General features: G+C 51.7%; 1 protein-coding gene across 2 annotated transcripts in view; it reads right to left on the reverse strand.

The window, feature by feature from the left end:
* Rhbdl3 (rhomboid like 3) overlaps positions 1-18354 on the reverse strand; it is a 51777-nt gene extending 33423 nt beyond the window's left edge. Inside the window, exons 1-3 of one of the 2 annotated variants that reach the window (XM_050128892.1) lie at positions 17975-18354; positions 16555-16578; positions 1313-1471 (exon numbers count right to left, since the gene is read on the reverse strand). In XM_050128892.1, the coding sequence (XP_049984849.1) occupies positions 1313-1471; positions 16555-16578; positions 17975-18085 (294 nt within the window). In that variant the 5' untranslated portion in view covers positions 18086-18354. The remainder of the gene's footprint in view (positions 1-1312; positions 1472-16554; positions 16579-17974) is intronic. The other variant, XM_050128894.1, reaches the window with a different exon arrangement.
* Positions 18355-18635: the final 281 nt, after the last annotated feature.

The following is an 18635-nucleotide window of genomic DNA, read 5'->3' on the forward strand; positions in this document are numbered from 1 at the left end:
GTGGATACTATTCTACCCCTGAGTGTCTCTAGCAGTTCCTTGTAAACCCACACGTCCACCGAAGGGAGCAACCTGCAGCTGAGAGGCCACCGAAGCTGCTATTGTCTGGGCAGTCACATCACAGAGAGTTAAGATGGGATGGTGACAGCAGGCTTCCCAGGCCCTGCCTGAGGCCTTTGGTGTCTACCACATAGGGAACTTCGCTGCTTTGTTCTTTCTCCTCCGTGGGGGGCATGAAGAGATAGGAAGGCCTCATCATGGGGAAACAAGCAGACATCCAGCCTTGTAGTCACCTTAGTCGTTCATGTAACTTCTACTGATGTCCCTCATGGGGGTGGAGAAAAGCAGCTTGCCTAAGTTACCCAAAGCCCCGTGTAACCTCTGCCTCTGAAAGAAGAGCATCAATCCCCAGGGAGGAGAGGAGGGCATCCCTCCCAAAGATAGCCAGTAAGACTCATGAATCATGGTCTCTCCCACAAACAGGGACAATCACCATCAGTTCTAAGAGCTCGGGCCTCCAGCTATGCTATAACTAACAGACAACCATGTTTTGGAATTTATTTTATTTTGTTTTCATTTTTTATTTGAGATAGGGTCTCAATGTGTATCTCTGGCTGACCTGGAACTCACTATGTAGACCAGGCTGGCCTCAAACTCACAGAGATCTGTCTGGACTTGTCTGCCTCTGCTGGGGTTAAAGGCATGCGCCACCACATCCAGCCTTTTGGAATTTAATAACTTAGCAGGACCATGAGCTGCCATCAACCCAAAGGCTAAGAGTCATTGGACAACATCTGAGGTTTGTGTGAGTGTGTGCATGCATGTGTGTGCGTGCATGCATGCATGCATGCGTGTGTATGTGCGCGTGCATGTGTGTGCATGCGTGCATGTATGTGCATGCATGTGCGTGCATGCGTGTGTGTGTGTATGTGTCAGAGAGAGCATGCATCTGAAGCCTATAGAAAAGAGACCTCCATCTTGTTTATCCCATTTTTCTGAAGTTTTCACTTAATGTGTTTCTAAAAATGCCTTGATTTATAACTTCCTTTGTTCTATTATTACTATAAAAACCTCCATGTAACTTCACTCTTGAAACATGCATTTGAAGAGACCCAATGTATGTTTCAGGCCATGGTCACACTGCCTCAGAACAAACCATGTCTACTCCGTGGAGGTGAGAGTGGTTTCTCTCTGGGGCTGTGGTGTCTTTTCACCTGTTGAAGCTGTGGCTGTTCAAATGCTGTCAGCAGAGACACCGCTTGGCCTAAAGCTACTTCCAGTGTCTAAGGCCCTCCCCGTCCAGAATGCTCACCAGGTTGACAAAGTCCTGGTAGCAGATCTGCCCATCTGCATGGCTGTCAGCGAGAGCTAGCAGCACCTCCTTTTTGTGTGGGTCCAGCTTAGAGCTGTGGCTCTCCAGGAGGCTCCGGAATTTTCCTGTGCTGATGTAGCCGGTGCTCCCGGGGTCAAACTGAGGGTGAAACACAGAAAGCAGCGGAGTCAGTGGGTACCACCCCAGGGCAGATGTGGAGCCCAGACCTCCCGCCCTCCCACACTACCCTCTTCCCACAGGGGCTGTGAGGACATTTCTAAGGACACAGTCAGGATGACCCGGTCCAACTGCCTTCTGAGGAGAAGCAACCCGAGACAGGGAGGAAGAAAGCCCCTCTCCTGAACTCTCTTGTAGTCTTTTATTTTGTTTCTTTGAGACAGTTCAGGCTCAGCTGGAGCTGAACGTAACCTCCCTGTGGGGCGTGTGCACTATGTCCGGCTGATGACGATTTTAGTTTTTCGAGACAGGGTTTCTCTGTGTAGCCCTGGCTGTCCTGAACTCACAGAGACCCGTCTGCCTCTGCCTCCCCAGTGCTGGGATTAAAGGTGTGTGCCACCACCGCAAGCTGGTACCCTTTCCAAGGATACTGGTGCTCTGCCACCCAGTTACAGCTCTTCCCAAGTTTCTCCTTCCACTTCCTCCTAACTGTGGGAAGGAAAGCAGGAATGGAGTTCTGTAAGTGGAGGAGACAAAGGACTTCTGGGACAGGGAAAGAAAGACCTGAGCATCCCTAGCGCAGGAGGTACACGGGGCTCCCTTATGGGCCGTCCCAGGGTCCTACTCACGGTCCCAGGATCCTTCTTACTCACACCCCATGGGTGGCCAACTTACTGAAGACATGTTCTCTGTTGTTCTGTTTTGGGGGTAGGGGTGGGGGTGTGCTTCTGCATTTGTGTGGGCACATGTGCATTTTACACCATTCTCTTTAACCCCCTGAAGCTCCCTGCGCCCTGGACAGCAGCCAGGCTTCCCGCCCAACCTGTCTTAGCTACTTCTGCTTCATCCAAGGGCTGTAACTCCTCCAAGGCCAGTGCCTCCTGTCAGGCATCTGTCTTACAGGCCTTCAACTGAGATTTGCTGGATGAATAAATGAGATGTTCAGATGAAAAGACAGGTACTAATTTTCCATGAGAAGCCTCTTCGGATTAGTGAGGAAAGGCCTTTATCCCTTTTTGCTCCTTCCCGACAGGGCTCATCCTGCCAGAAAATGACACCCCATCTCTTGTGGTACCAAACGCACTCTGGTCAAGGGGGCTCCTGACCCCAGCCTCTGGTGTGTACTTGGAAATGCTGCTGTGGGTTGCATAGGGGAAAGGCAATGAGACGCAGGGGATACAGCTAAGGTGCTAAAGAATCCCTGCGTCTGGTACTCAGTCTGGGATGGGAGGCACCAAATGGCAATGGGCCCTGGGAAGGTACAGGGGCGAAGTTGGAAGGCCAAACCCATGCTGCCCGTTTCTCTGGATAAGGTTAAGAAAGGATGTTTTTGGAAAACACTACGCAGTGTTACTAGACAGTCTGAGACTGACGGCCACAAGTCACGGTCACTTCAGCTCCCCCAGAACCGTTTAGGAGAAAGCTCTGAGGAGGTCCATGCTCAGGTTAGACCCTTCACCCCAGCACCAGGTGCACATGACACCCATTTCCTTATCATCAAGAATTTCAGGAAACTCAAAAGGTTCATTAAGACTAAGAATGCCAGGGCCAATGAAAGGGCTCGGCAGTGTAATTAGCAGTCCTTGCTAATAGCAAGCCTGACAACCCTAGTTCCATCCCTGGAGGGAAGAGTGGACTGACTCTCAAAAGCTAGCCTCTTGTCTGTCCACACAAGCCCCCCGACCCCCAGAGAATAATACTAATAATCATAATAGCAACAGATTTTTGTTTGTTTTTGAGACAGGGTATCTCTGTGTAGCCCTGGCTGTCCTGGGACTCACTCTGTAGACCAGGCTGATACCAAGCTCACAGAGCGCTCTGCCTGTCTCTGCCTCCCAAGCGCTGGGACTAAAGGTGTGTGATATCACACCTCCCTCATAATAGATTAAAAAATAATAATAAGGGCCAAGGTGCTAGTTCATCAGGTAAAGGCACTTGCAGTTAAGCCCGATGACCTGAGTTCAGTCCCCAGGACCAATAGCAGAATTAACTCCCGTAGGTGTCCTCGAACCTGCACACTTGTGTTGTGGCACACAGACAGAGAAACATTAGACCCACATCCCCACTCTAAATGTAATTTTTAAAAGAAGAGTAATAACATCTAATATTTGCCATATTTTCATGGCCAAATACTGTTTAATGTACTTTATGTACAGAATTTCTTCTTTTTAAAGATTTATTTATTTTTGATTTTATATGTATGAATTTTTGCCTGCATGTATATCTGTGTACCACATGTGTTCCTGGTGACTGTGGAGGCCAGAAGAGGGGGTTGGGTCCTCTGGAACTGGAGTTACGGACAGTTGTGAGCTGCCATGTGGGTGCTGGGAGAGCAACAAGTATTTCTTGTTTGTTTGGTTTGGTTTGGTTTGTTTTCCGAGACTGGGTTTCTCTGTAGCTTTGGAGCCTGTCCTGGAACTAGCTCTTGTAAACCAGGCTGGACTTGAACTCACAGATCTGCCTGTCTCTGCCTCCCAAGTGCTGGGATTAAAGGTGTGTGCCACCAGTGCCTGGTGCAACAAGTGCTCTTAACCAAGGAGAAGAAGCAGGACTCCAGGAACCCATGGTTCTCCCCGAACAGCTTTTTTTTTTTTTTAACAGTAGGAAAGGGGCCTAAGCAGAGCTAGTCTGGCCTCCTTGCTGCTCAGATGTGGAAACTGAGCAGAGAGAGGGGAGAGGAGGGAGAACCGAGGGAAGGTTGAAATGCTAACAGCCGGCAGGGCTTTGGTGCACGAGAGACCACTATCCTAATCCACATGGGGACCCTTTAGCCTGGCCCTGACTGTGTTCATGCCACGTTGACCTCGGGACTGGGTTGTAGGTCCTGGGAAGATGTCTGCTGGGTCCTGTAGGGGTCAAGGTTTCCCTGCATATCAGGGGACCTCCTCAGCCTCATGAGGGGAGGAAGGAGAAGCCCAGTGGCTTTGCCCATGCTGGGAGCACAGCCCACAGTCTCTTCCCAGGGGCCTCCTCAGAGCTGCCTATAGAAGAAGATGAAGTAGGGGGCTGGGATCAGGCCACAGACAAAGAGCCACCTGCTCTCCTCCTCCCCTTACCCCTGCAGGGCTCTCTGCTGTTGTCCTAGTGACAAGGGGCTGCCCTGTGGCTCCCCAGGCCTCCTAGCCCCAAGCACATTACAGGCTCTATCTACACTTCAGAGAACACGCTGGAATCCGGCCGAGCCTCCGTTCTCTGCCAAAACTCTACCTTTCATGCCAGGGCTAGATAGGCCAGACAATGGGGGGTCACCACTACCCTAACAATGAGGCCTCCGAGACTCAGGATGAGTGGGGGTGGGGGAGAGCCAGAGCCAGGCTGGCTGCTGAGGGCATGGGCAGAGCTGGCAGTGGGCATAGGGCACCCAGTGGGGTGAAGGGTAAAAGAGACAGGAGGAGGCAGAAGGGGGGAGGGGGAGAGATGTCATGTTCAGAAATCAGAAGAAGAAGGTCCCACCCTTCAGAAGGAAGCTGAGGGCTTCTGACTTAAGACTGTGTTCCTCAAGCAAGATGGCAGGGAGCAAGGCCAAAATCACACTCCTGTCTTTACACAGCTTGGCTTTCCCATCTATTAAATGGGCTGATGTCAACCTGGGGCAGCCGCTAGCTAGCCAGGGGCTATTCCCATCACTTTATTCAAATGGGGGTCTGTCCCCTTGGTCTGTCTACCTGCCAGCTGTCCTCAGGCCTATAGGGGATGAGGTCACACTAAGAGTGTGGTGCTGCTTTGGGGAGGAGTGCGGGGGAGGGGGGCAGGCAGAACAAATCCTCCAAACACTACACTACTTCTTGTTAAGAACATGCTAGAGGCCGGGCGATGGTGGCGCACGCCTTTAATCCCAGCACTCGGGAGGCAGAGGCAGGCGGATCTCTGTGAGTTCGAGACCAGCCTGGTCTACAGAGCTAGTTCCAGGACAGGCTCCAAAGCCACAGAGAAATCCTGTCTCGAAAAAAAAAAACAAACAAACAAACAAACAAAAAAAGAACATGCTAGAGCCCCTGGAATCCCTCTTTGGGGCAGCAGGCTGTTTGCAGGATGAGCTGGGGGGTGGCATGGGCTGGAAGCAGCCTGCCAGGGCTAGTCTAGAATGGTCAGTCAGTGCAGCTGGAAGAATGAATATATGAGTGAGGCCGAAGCCTGGCAAGAAGGCAGTAACCAAAGTGGGCCCTGACCTGCAGGAAAGAGCCCAGTGCTGGACAGGGCCGCACTGGAGGGGGACGACCCACAATCCTGCCCTCCCTCCTGGGCCCAAGGAGGCTTTTAATCTCACCAGCACCCTGCTCATAGGTTGCTAATCCCCTAGGTGGCTCCTCACACACACACTCACATACACACACAGAGGCACACACACACAGAGGCACACACACACAGAGGCACACACACACAGAGGCACACACACACAGAGGCACACACACACAGAGGCACACACACACACACACACACACGGAGGCACACACACTCACACACAGAGGCGCGCACACACACACACACACACACACACACACACACACACGGAGGCACACAAGCACGCATTCTCTCTCTCTTTCATCTTTCACCTCCCTCCTTGTGCTTGTTCCTGGGCCACTACAGAGCCTCAGTTTCCTCATCCAAGAATGAGTAGGAGGAGCTCTGCCTACTTGTGGGGATAGAAGGGGCCATATCCATCCACGGATAAAGAAGCAAGGATGGGCTAGAGAAAGCCATAGCCCATTAAGTCTTTGGGGGAGCGGACCTTCTAGTCCCAGTACCAATGAAGAGTAAATGAGAAACGAGGTGGGACTGGAACCATTTAGCAAGTTAGAAGGTTAGGAGCTCATAAATCTGGGTTCAGACAGCTGAAAGGGAAGCCAGGCATAATGGTGAGGCCTCTGATAGTGGCACTTGGGAGGCAGGCAGCAAGATCAGAAGTTCAGGGTCATCCTCTGTTCTTATGTATCAGATATTCAGATCGAAGCCAACGTGAGTTAAGGGAGGCCACTGCCTCAAAAAAACAAAACAAAACTCAAAATAAGAACAAACCCCCAAGGTTCTGGAAGGAACCTTGGAGGTTTGCAAAGGGCATTGCAGAATGCTAGGGGCTTTGGGGCAGTAGAAAGCTTCCTGTGCCAAGCAGCTCTAGTCTGAGCCTGTTTATGTACCAGTCTCCTGTCTCCTGATGTATGAGGGGCCTTTGCAAAGCGTCAGGTACTAACTCCACTGAACCCTCAGCTCACCATTCACCTTGGCTTCTCTAAGGCCAAACTGGCTCACACCTATTCTCCAAACACGACTCGCCCAGCCTCCTTTACTCGAAGGTGTCTCGGCTTGGGTGAAAAATTACATGGCCATCCCTCCTTCTACTCATACCTTACGAGAATCTACAAGGCATTTACTATCATGAAAGCTACTTCTCAGGGGCAGGGGCACAGTGGGGAGTCAAGGCACCAAGGGCTAAGCTGCTCAGAGTTTGAACAGATGGTAATTTGTTTTGATAAATTCATACCCAGGCAGAACAGAGAGCCTGGCTCCCTCCCACCACTGGGATACTATGGCTAAAGTGTTCGAAAGATGGCCAGTCCTCCTATCCATCCATTCACCTCACAGGTTTGCTAAGGATCCACTGTGGCCCAGGCAATGCATTTATTATATGGACCGGTAAGAGCACAGAAACTAAAAATAGCTAGAGAGACTATCTCAAGGTTAAAGAGTGAACAAGGGCCAATAGAGAAATAATCTGAGGTTCCTCCACGGGGCTCAAAGCCCCAGTCTTGCCTTCTCTTGCTTTCCTCAGTCCCGTACAGTGGAACAAAGGATACCTCCTGGTACAGGATCTTCCCAGTGTGTGCTTCATGAGACCCTGGGCCCAAGGTCCAGGAGGGTACAGTGGGCTCTGAGTAGGAACAGCAATCCCTTCTCTGGGACAGAAGGCCGTGGAAGGGGCTGGTGATGGGGGTGGAAGGGAGAGGCACAGGTGGAAATTTGGCATTAAACAAAACTCCACTTTCTTTCCCATAGTCAGGAAGCCCTCATAGAAGGGCATGACGTAAGCACCCACAGAAAGGGTTCTGCCAGACCCAGAACTGGAAAAGCCTGTTTGATTTGATCCAGCCCCTCATTTTCCTAACTCTACCTTATTCGACCACAGCATTTATTTATTTGTTTGTTTGTTTATTTGAGACAGGGTTTCTCTGTGGCTTTGAAGCCTGTCCCGGAACTAGCTCTTGTAGACCAGGCTGGCCTCGAACTCACAGAGATCCGACTGTCTCTGCCTTCTGAGTGCTGGGATTAAAGGTGTGCGCCACCACTGCCCGGCCACACAGCATTTATTTTTGACAACACTGTGTAAAACCTTTAGGGACAGTCACAAGCCTACAGTACAATCACGCTTCCCTTCATGAAACCCAGGCAGCTCCTCTGCCTCCAGTTCTTGAGTGTCCCAGGCTCTCAGGCAGCTGATATTAGAAGTCTGTGGGATCCGGTCCCAGCTAGAAGGTTGACTGGGGATACCAGGTCCCAAGAGAGGCTGAGAAATCTGCAATTGGCCTCATGGGGCCACCAAGCTGAGCTCTCAGGGACAAAGCCTGCCAGAGTGAGGGGGTTTGCCTGCTCAGCACCCAGGACAGCAGCCCAGCTTTCCCTAGAGGCCAGAAAGCCGCCTCAGGCTTCACAAGGTTCCCAGCATTCTGGAAGCAGGAGAGAAGTTAGGAACAATTTGCGACTTGCATGGACTGCGTTTCTGGGACAATCACGAGTCTGGCTCCTGGGAAGACCCTTTCCTCCATGAACAGAAGCTGTGAGTACTCAAAATGATCCCAAAGGTGGCACCTGGAGCCGACAAGCTGGCTGCCATCCTGTGTAACTCTTGGGTCTGGAACATGGAGCCTGGGTCTGGGTAAGGTCCCATCTCATCCCCAAAGTCTCTTGTCAGTCCAGAAGGAAATGGCCACAGGGCATGTGTACTGGGATAGGGTAAGATGCAGACAGCTGCCCTCCTTGGTAGAGGGGGTCTCCCATCTGCCAGCTCCTTGTTTCATTCCCAGGCCTCTAAGCAGAGCAAATTAATGAGGCTATTGGGGAGTTTCTGGCTCAACAGAGCTGTCCCCACCCAGCATGCCACAGCCCACCAGGGAACTCTGGGCCATTCATGGATATTTACAACCCCATAAATTAAAAAGTTCAGGCTGCAGCTGGCAAGGTCAGGAGTCTGGTGATGGGAGGGTGGGGGCTTTCTCTTCCACTTTTTCCTTGCAAATGAGGAAGCTAATCCAGTGGGGTGGGGGGACGGGAAGGGTTGGGACGGGACCCAACCCTTGTCCTTCCCATGACCTTCTCCCTCTAATTTTTCAAAACACCAACTTTCAGAACACAATTAAGTGTGACTAGTCCCATTTAACAGAGAGAAAAACTGAAGCCCTCAGAGATGTCCCACCTGACCTGAGCCAGGGTAAGCAAGAGGTGCTTCTTCCCAGACCTCAAGCTTCAGTTCAAAGTGGAAGGGAACTGGCTAGTCCTAAGACCAGGTTTTGATCCCTCCTGCCCTCCAGCCTGCCCTCTTGGAGCCCTGAGGACCCCAGTGCTCTCCTCTCTCAGCTGCCACTACAGGAGCAGGGGAGGCAGCTCAGGCCTCAGCAGGCACCAATCCAGACACCAGGCTCCTGAACACCCCTCCTCTCACTACCCAGGGTGACTGAGGCTAGCAGGCTGGCCAGGGAGGCCAAGGAGGGAAGAGACGGGTGAGACCAGTCTCCTTCTACCAGACCCTGGCACTCTCCACTGGTCAGCCTGCCCCAGAACCCCCCCGAAAACCCCACCCCCCCCAGTTCTTCAGCACCACCCCAAAGCTTCTCCAGAGGCTCATGGACAGCTCTCCCGCCTCTTGCTTGGCCAAGTCACAGGCTGAGGGGAGAATGGAGGCTCTGACTCAGAAGTAACTCCTTAGGGGATCGGGAATAGATGAAGTACCTGGACTGACTCATCTGGCCCAGCTTGTCAGGGACACCCAGGGACCAAAGCCGAGTCATAGTCATGAATCCAGAAGCCTCCAGGGAGCATCGGGCAGGAGTGGCAGGAGGAGGTGAGATCAGGAGGGGTCCTGACATCTGACCTGCCCTTTCTCCTCTGCCCAAATCCTGCTCCCTGCCACCTTCCCTAGAAACCCCCAAAATCCATCTAATTCCCAGAACAGAGAGAGCTGAACAGTCCAGGAAACGGAGGAGGGTGGGAGGCAGACGAGAAGCAAGCAGTTGGGATGAAGGAGCCTGGAACAGTCGCTTCACCTCCTGTCTGGTTACAGAAGCCACCCAGAAGCCTTGAGGACAAACAGACCCTCTGCAGAGGCTCCCAATTTGTTCCCTATCTCTGGGGAAGACCGGTCCTCTCCCTCCATCATTTCCTCCCCAATAAAGAGGACACAGAGTCAGGCTTGACGGCATACACCTTTAATCCCAGCCCTTGGGAGGGAGAAGTGGTGGCAGGTGGATCATTGTGAGTTCAAAGTCAGCCTGGTCTATCGAGAGAATTTCAGGCCAGTCAAGACTATACATATACAGTGAGGCACTGTCTCAAAACAATAACAACAAAAACCACAACAGCCTCACCTCTCAGTTTGCTGAGAGTGTTAGACGAGAGGACAGGTATGTACACACACAGTAGACACTTGTGTTTGTTTTCTCAAAGGAATTTTACCAATATAGACCTACACCTGCTTCAGGAAAGCCAGGAGGTGGGGAGGGGTTTGGCACATTCCTGTAATCCCGACACATTAAGTTTGAGGCTATCAGGAGCTACATAGCAAGACCTCATCTCAAAAGGGGTGGGGGTGAGCCATGTAGAGACTAATTTTCAAACAAAAATCTCCAAAAGGGGTTTAGGATTATGTCTGTTTACAGCTCAAGACATACTGACTCCATTCCTATAACAAGACAGTACCCTGGGCCCAATGTCACTACACCACCCATGAAAGGGACAGTAAGAACTGCCAAGGAGGGAGAGAGGAGACTTGGCCCAGCCCACATGGTGGCTAGACACCTTGTCCTAGCCCTCTACCTTTCACCCTGTAGCACAGCAAGCCAGGTGAGCAGACAGCGCTTGGGCATCAACATGTACCGGGCAGCCTTGTCCGAAGACTCTTTCTGAAAAGTTCAGCAGGGCATGTGGTACCCAGCTTCTATCCTAGGGAGGCAGCCTAGATGGACCAGGAGTCCAGACACTTTGATTCAGGCCCTGATGTACTGCATGTTCATATCCATCTGGGAAACAGGACTCACTTCATTATATTCCGTTATATACATACATACATACATACATACATATATATATATGTAATGAACAGTATTTACCTGGTGCTTGTCCCCAGCTATGCCAAGAGCTATGCACACTCCACCCAACCTCCCAACAATTCTGGGTCAGCTATTATCCTACGGTTTCCATGAAAAGTCCGTGGCTCGGAGACGTGGACTGGCTTGCCCACTGTTGCCAAGCTACTGCGGTGTCACCTCTCCACCTGTCTCCACCACTATGCTTGGCACCAATCAAGGAAAGGAGTTTGCAGTACTGGTGGGAAGCACACAGGAACTCAGACACCATCATAACAATACTTTCCTCACCTGCAGAATGAACAGACTGAACAAGATACTTCCATCAACCTAGGGCCCCTGATGGGACAGGAGCTACCCAGTGGAGGGAAGGAGGGAGGGCAGGACACGATCATGGAACCCCATGATCAAGGGATGCTCCTGGAGAGGACACCTTAGGCCTCAAATAATATACGCGGGATTATAGTTTTGATTTGCCTTTTTTAAGGTTCATAGCAACTGAGCCATCTTTCTAACCCCCGTGGCTTAGTTTGACCTGCCAGTCATTCAAACTTCTGTGGGTCTATCACACAAGAGGCAGGACATGAGCCCAGATCTCTTGGCTCAGTAGCTCAACCGCTGAATGTATTTTTGTGAATGGCCAGGGATCAAAGAGTTAATAGAAACATGATCTACCTGGTCACTAGAGGAGGAGAGGGCAGGGATGCAGTCCTGGAAGCTACTTGATAAGGAACTGAGATGCAGAGGCCAAGGGTGGGCTCCAAACCATGGCTTTGTTGTCCCGAGACCCCTACTCTGCTGGATCGTGTGTTCCAGGGCCACGAACACTGGGACTGTCTCTGGGGAAGGCACTTTTTCTCTGTGGCGCATCTGTAATCCACTCAGCGGTTTCATCTCATCTGAACTTCCTTTCAACTACCAATGCACCTGTAATACCACCCCCACACCTGCAGCCAGCAAGGAGGGAAACTACAGATGAGGTCAGAACCTGGGTCCCACAGGCTGGGGGACACTGGGAGTAAAAGGAGAAAATGTTTGGGGGGACCTAGAGGGTCACTTACTCGGTTGTTAAAAGCACGTGCTGCCAAGCCTGACAAATTGAGGTCAATCCCCAGAACCCAGCAAATGGAAAATCAACTCCAACAAGATGTCTTCTGACCTCCACAAGTACACTGTGGTATGCGCATGCCCCCCCACCAATAAATAAACATATAAATCTAAACTTCTAAATTCAACTTTTAAAAATAAAGTGATTTGGGGGGCTGGAGAGATGACTCAGCATTTAAAAGCACTTGCTGCTCTTCTAGAGGACCCAAGTTCGACTCTCAGCACCCACAAGACGTCTCTCAAGTGTCTATCTGTAACTCCAATAGAATACAGAAGACTGATTGAGAGACTTGAGAGCTAGACATGATCTCAGATCTAAAACCACAGAAGGAACTGTGAAAGAAATGTCCAAATGCTTTAGCAATAAAAATACGGTATTTTTGCCATGATATTGCATTATAGCAAGACAGAGCCCTTATAGTTACTACAAAACTACTATTTTGTTTGTTGGCAACACTAGGGATTTGAACCCGAGGCTTCGCACATGCTACACCACATTTTGTCTCTCAAGTATACCCCTAGTCCTATGCTAACTTTATTACATGTATTCTTTGTGGATACGCGTCTGACCCAGTACACACATGGAGGTGAGGTGACAAGTTCTGAGAGTCAATTCCTCCCTTTTGCCATGTGAGTCCCAAGAACTGAACTCAGGTCATTAGTCTTGGACACAAGCGCCTTTACCTGTTGAGCCATCTCATTGGCCCAGTAACTCAATAACCTGTTTAAATATTTAGGAAAACCCATCGAGACCTCCCCCCCACCAAGGAAAAGACTTATGAAGAGAGTCACGTAGGAAAAAACACACAGGACATGTGGTAGACAAGCTGATGACCCTCCAATTTCCGTCCAGTGGTAACTTCTGTATGAGAAGCAGAGTCAGGGACAAGACCTGTTATTTTACCGTGACCACAACACAGGTCAGAACCGGAGGGACAGAGAAGCTTTCAAAAGACCAAGGTCACCTGATCTCCTCACCACCAATCCCCAGAAGGCATCTTGGCCATTTACTTGAAGGGTAGCCACAGGTTAACATGGTGGCTTCTCACGCTCAGGGTTCAGTCAGCTTCAAGCTGGGTAAGGTTTCCCTGCATATTAAAGACCACATGACATGGAAAGTAGAGCGAATTCCACCTCTAATACCTGGGAAACAGACGACCGACCGTCTGTGTGGGAAAGGAAGACAGGCCCTGCCCCAGTGGCTCCAGGCTCTAATACTTCTGACTTTTGTAACCATCCTGGCAGGAATGAAGCTATTCTAAAGGGAACTTTGTAGCCCTTCCTTTGGATATCTATTGAAACAACTGGCTACTGTTATATCAACTTGACACACAGGCTAGAGTTATCAGAGGAAGGAGACTCAATTGAGAAAATGCCTCCAAAAGATTGGGCGGTGAACAGCCTGTAGGGTATTTTCTTAATGATTCATGGGGAAAGGCACAGTCTATTGTGAGTGGCGTTATAAAGAGAGAGAGAGAGAGAGAGAGAGAGAGAGAGAGAGAGAGAGAGAGAGAGGGGAATGTAAAACAGAAGGAGTCAGCTCTCAGTCAGTCTCATTCTGAGGATTCCTGGAGGCAGGATCGCCATCTCCAACTTAGTTAAAGGTAAGAGCTAGTAGCTGGCTGTTTTGTTTTTCTGACCTTCAGGTTGAACCCCAACTTCTGTCTCTGGGTTTTTATTAATTGTGCTACAACAACCATCTGTAACTCCAGTTCCAGGAGATCCAACACCCTCTTCTGGACTCTATGGGCACTGCACACACACGGTGCAAAGACATACATGTAGGCAAAACAACCACGTGTATAAAATAAAATAAATCTTAAGAAAAAAGAAAAGTGGTTTACAAAGTGAGTTCCAGGACAGGCAGAAAAACCCTGTATCAAAAAACAACAACAACCAAACACACACACACACACACACACTCACAAAAAGAGAGAAAGGGAGGGAGGGAGAAAGAAAAGTAAAGAAAAAGAAATCAGACTTATTGTAAGAGAAGAATGGCTCAGAGTAAGACCTTGTGGCTGCTTTCCTAGAATTCATTTTGTCTGTCAGAATGATTGATTGGTTTTCCTTTTATTTATTTATTTTCGTTTCTGCAATGCTGAGAATTTAGCCCAGGGCCTTGTGCGTGCTAGGCAAGCACTCTCCCATTGAGCTACCTCTCCAGCCCAAGAGGGTCCCGAGTAGGCCTCTCCAGAAGCAGGGTGCTCTATCTCCATGAGATGCCCAGGACTTGCCTCCCATTGGATTTCACAGACTGAGGGCTGATTCTGAGTGCCACGAGCCCTCTGCTTGGAACTGCTCTCCAGCTGTGAGTGCCTCCCTCTGGAAGTTCTCTTTCACTCACCCAAATGGTTTGTTTTAAAATATAAACACACACACACACATAGAAACTGGCAAGAGAAATTAGCCAAATGTGAAAGACGGAGGGAAGAAGCCTGATACACTTTGTTCTAGGTTCTCAGTCTAAATCTGCCAGGAGGTGTGAAGGGCTGGCAGCCTGGGGGAACAGGAGCAGTGCGGCAGCACCATGGTTCCTCCCGTCTCGAGATGTCAGGCCAGCAACTGGGATATTCCTAGGGACCAGAGGGAGAGTAGGTGGCCCTCGTGATGGGAGCCAGGCATCAAGAATTATATCCCCCAAGATCCTCACCCAAGCTCTTTCCCCCGTAAGCCCGCATGCTCAATCCCATGGGGTAATTGCATTTGGCTGGGTCCCCACATTAAACTTGTCTGTAACTAAAGCTGTTGTTTTTTTTGCCAACCCCAGCCCCCACTTTTTCCTTTCCCCTTAAATTCAGAGTCTCAGTTGGGGATGTGGTTCCCCTCAGCTACTCAGGTCTATTAATATCTTCCTGTTCACCTATCACTGTATCGCTCCTTTCCAACCTCATTGTCACCTTCAAAGTGACATGTATTAAAGGTTTGATCTCCAGCTTGGAGCTGTTGAGTCTAGTAAGAAGCTTTTGGGTGACTGGGGATGTTTGGAAGGGGGCCGTGGGATTCCAGTCTCTTCTTCTTTTTGCCCCATGGCCACGAGGTCACTACATACTTCTGTGTTGGCCTGCTTCCTTGCAGGGTCCATCTAGTCATGGGAAAGAACATCCAAAACCACCTGGGCAGTGCCCCACACCTTTAATCCCAGCACTCAAGAGGCAGGCAGATCTCTAAGTTCAAGGCCAGACTGGTCTACAAGAGAGTTCTAGGACAGCCAGGGCTACACAGAGAAATCCTGTCTCCTGTCATGAAAAATAAACAAATACCCCCTACCCACTCAAAATAATATCCAAAACCATACATAAGCCAAATAGATCTCTTCTCTTTATATACTGACAGTGGAAAACTGGCTAACATGAGCTGCCTGTTGCTTCAGCAGGACCCAGGTTCGGTTTCCAACGCTGCCATGGCAGCTCACAAACATCAGTAGCTCCAGTTCCAGAGGCTCCTGGCCTAGGAAGGCACTGCACATACAATCGAAACACCCATTCACAAACAGCAGCTTTTGAAAACTATTCCGCCTACAACAAAGGTCTGGACCAAGATCCCTTTTTATACCTCCCTACCCACTCACAAATACAGGCTAGCCACAAAGTAGCCCTATAGCCAAGGATGACCTCAAACTCCTGGCTGACCAGCCTCTATCTCCCAAATAAAGGCATCAGAGGTATGTGCCACCATGCCTGACCATGCCTGGCTTAAACGAGCAGATCTCTCTCTCTCTCTCTCTCTCTTGGTTTTTCCAGACAGGGTTTCTCTGTAGCTTTGGAGCCTGTCCTGGAACTCGCTCTTGTAGACCAGGCTGGCCTGGAACTCACAGAGATCCTCCTGAGAGCTGGGACTAAAGGCATGTGCCACCACCACCCGGCACAAGCAGATCTCTTAAAGCCGCACAAACTTCATGGCACAGCTACTCTCGGCTGTGACTAAAGTGTTTGGTATCCACCCACACTGGAACACCTTCCTATCTTTTCTCCTGCACTACGGTACAAGCACGGGAAGGAAATACCCAATAGTATCCAAGTACCAAGCAAAAATAGAACTATTTCCCCTATGAAGGTCAAAAGTCCATCTCCAGATTCAAACCTGACATTTGGTACTTCCAACCCCACTCCTCACCCCTATATCTCAGGCACTGCAAACAATCACATACTGTTTTTCATTTGTAAACAGTCCAGCATTGGCCGATCCCCACTGCAGAAGGAGACACAAGATCGGCCTCCCAAAGAGCCCATTTTGGGAACAAATCTTCCTCCAGAAAGATGACAGAGATTTCATGTCACAGGGTCTCAAGCATTTTTCATAATAGCAGCAGAAAGGAAATCGGAAGATTCTTTAAGTACCTCCCCCACCTCCCCAGCCTCCTACTGCAATACACTTGCATATAGGAAGCTTTAATACAGTTGGCCAGTTCCTAAGTGGTGTAAGCCCAGCCATGGTGCAAGGAGAATTTGGAGGGAGGAAAGGATTCTCTCTAGGGAGCCTACTGCTGTCTCTGATACCCAGAGCACAGTGTGGCTCCGCCCCAGATCTACTAAGCCACGCCTCCACAGTACGTCACCATCTCAGGAGCACCGAACTAGGGAAGCCCACGCAAGAAGACAGGGAGACTGAGACCGGCTTCAGGCAGGCAGGGCTGGAAGGAACGGAGGGATTTAGCTGCTCACGTACCTTTTCAAACAGGACTTTCCAGTGCTGGTAGAGTGGGAGGCCATGCAGGAGAGGAAGAGAAAGAAAGGCACTTATCACCAAGGTTTCTGCAGCCCCCTGAGATTTCCAACATCACCTCCCAGCGGCTGCCCAGTCAGAACCAGGCTCAGGGGCCCACCAGAAGAACTCCGAAAATTCCCCAGAGGAGCAAAGGCAGAAAGGCACAGTACGGGGTAGATAGAAATGGAGTGTTTCTGGCGTGGGACAGTCAGATGCAGGAATGAGAACAAGGATTCCCAACCGTGTCTCAGGGTTTCTGATAACTCCTGCTACCTAAAGGTCATGTTCACATCCACAGCCGGAGTCCAAGCATACTCAGGCCTTGGAAGTTGGAGGACTCTACTCAGGAGACTTACCCCTGCTTGAGCACTAGTTTTGCCTGCGTGTGTGTGTGTGTGTGTGTGTGTGTTCGTGTTCCCCAATATGCTTCCAAGATTGAGTGTAAGTACTGAGTACATAAGACTCACTCTTTCTGGAGGAAGGCCAGGAGAAAGTGACAGGCTTGACCACGCAAGCGGGAGAGATGTTAGACTCCCGATCCATTCAGATTTGCTGGCTGTGGTTTCGTAGGTTGGGGTTCCCGGCTTAATTTCACCCCGAGGGAGGGACAGGTCCGAAGCAAGGTGCCGGGAGGGAGTAGCTTTAACAACTCAAGTGCCCAAGGCTTCCCAGTGTCAGACCCTACTTCCCAGGACTTAGGGACAAGAGATTTGAGCAGCAGATGGCAGGGAAACCCTCTGGGGTAGCCCCTCCCTAGCCTGCCCCAGGGGACCAGCCTGGCACCGACGTGGTCCAGGACTCCTGAGCCCCCTGCTGGGAGCGTTTCGTCCCAGCTTTCTGGCTGTACTAGCTCTCACAGGGTTCAGGGACTAAGGCCAGTTTGAATTTCAATCAGTGTCGCGACGAGACAGATGCCGGGCAGGAGCTAATCTGGGAGCGGAGAAGGGATCTCCAGACTGGTTTGCGCTGTCCAGAGACTGGGGCGCCGGTTCCTTCCCCAGGCTTGCGGAGTCCGCAGGTCGCCGAGGGGAGGGGAGGGGGAGTCACTACAGTGACGCGGCCGCCTCTGCAGGAAAACGCCGTGTCCCGGGCACTGCACCAGCAGCGGGGAGGGGGCTCCGCGGCCGACAGGTTCCCGGCGCAGCAACCGGGGCTGTGTCCCGCAGGAAAGCCGCGGGAACCCGAGCGGGGTGGGGTGCGCACCAGTTCATTTGGGGAGACCCATCCCTCCCACGCGCGGGGCCCCCAGTTTATCCCGGACGCTCCAGTGACATAACCTTGAATCCTCCAAGTTCCCCCCAGGGTAGGGAGCTGAGGCCGCGGCAGATTCCCCGCGTGGCGCCCCCCAGAAAGTTTGAGGGGCACAGAAGGGGGCACTCACGTCTTCTGGCGCGGCGGGCAGCCGGTCCTCGGCCTCGGGTTCCAGCTCTTCGATGCGCTCCGCCTCGGCGCAAGCGGCCACTGCGGGGCCGGGGCTGGGGTGTTCGCCCATGGCCCAGGCTGCGGCGCTCGTCCCGGGGCGCCGGGCTAACTTTGCGCCGCCTCCGCCGCGTCGCTCCAGGAGCTCGCTGCGCACCTCACCACCTCCGCGCTCGCCCCCATGGCCCTGCTTGCCGCGGCCCCCGAGACCCCGGGACGCCGGGCCCCGAGGTGCCAAACTTCTCCGCCTCGGCCGCGGGCCCGAGGCGAGGGCGCCCTTGGGCCGGTTGGGCCCTACAGCTCCCCGCACTCCTTCCCGCTCCGCGCAGCCCCCGCTCTGCGCGCCAGCCTCCTCCTCCCCACGGACTCCTCCGGGGCGGCGCGCGGCGGGGGCGGGGCTGCTCGCGGGGCCCCCGCCCCCCAGGCCGCCCGCCGGGAGGGAGGGAGGGAAGGAAGGAGGGAGGGAGGGCTGCGGCGGGGCGGGCATGGAGTAGCTGCTCTTCGCGCCCAGGGATCGGGACTGCGTTGCCCTCGGCCTGCTCAGCTCGGTACCGGGTTAACCATCACTTGGTGGTGGCAGATTGGCAGATTGTGTGACAGAATCAGAAGCGAGGTTCCCACGA

The sequence above is a fragment of the Alexandromys fortis genome, unplaced genomic scaffold (genome assembly GCF_014885135.2).
Source record: "Alexandromys fortis isolate MF-2015 unplaced genomic scaffold, M_Fortis_MF-2015_v1.1 scaffold_80, whole genome shotgun sequence".
NCBI classification, from domain to species: domain Eukaryota; kingdom Metazoa; phylum Chordata; class Mammalia; order Rodentia; family Cricetidae; genus Alexandromys; species Alexandromys fortis.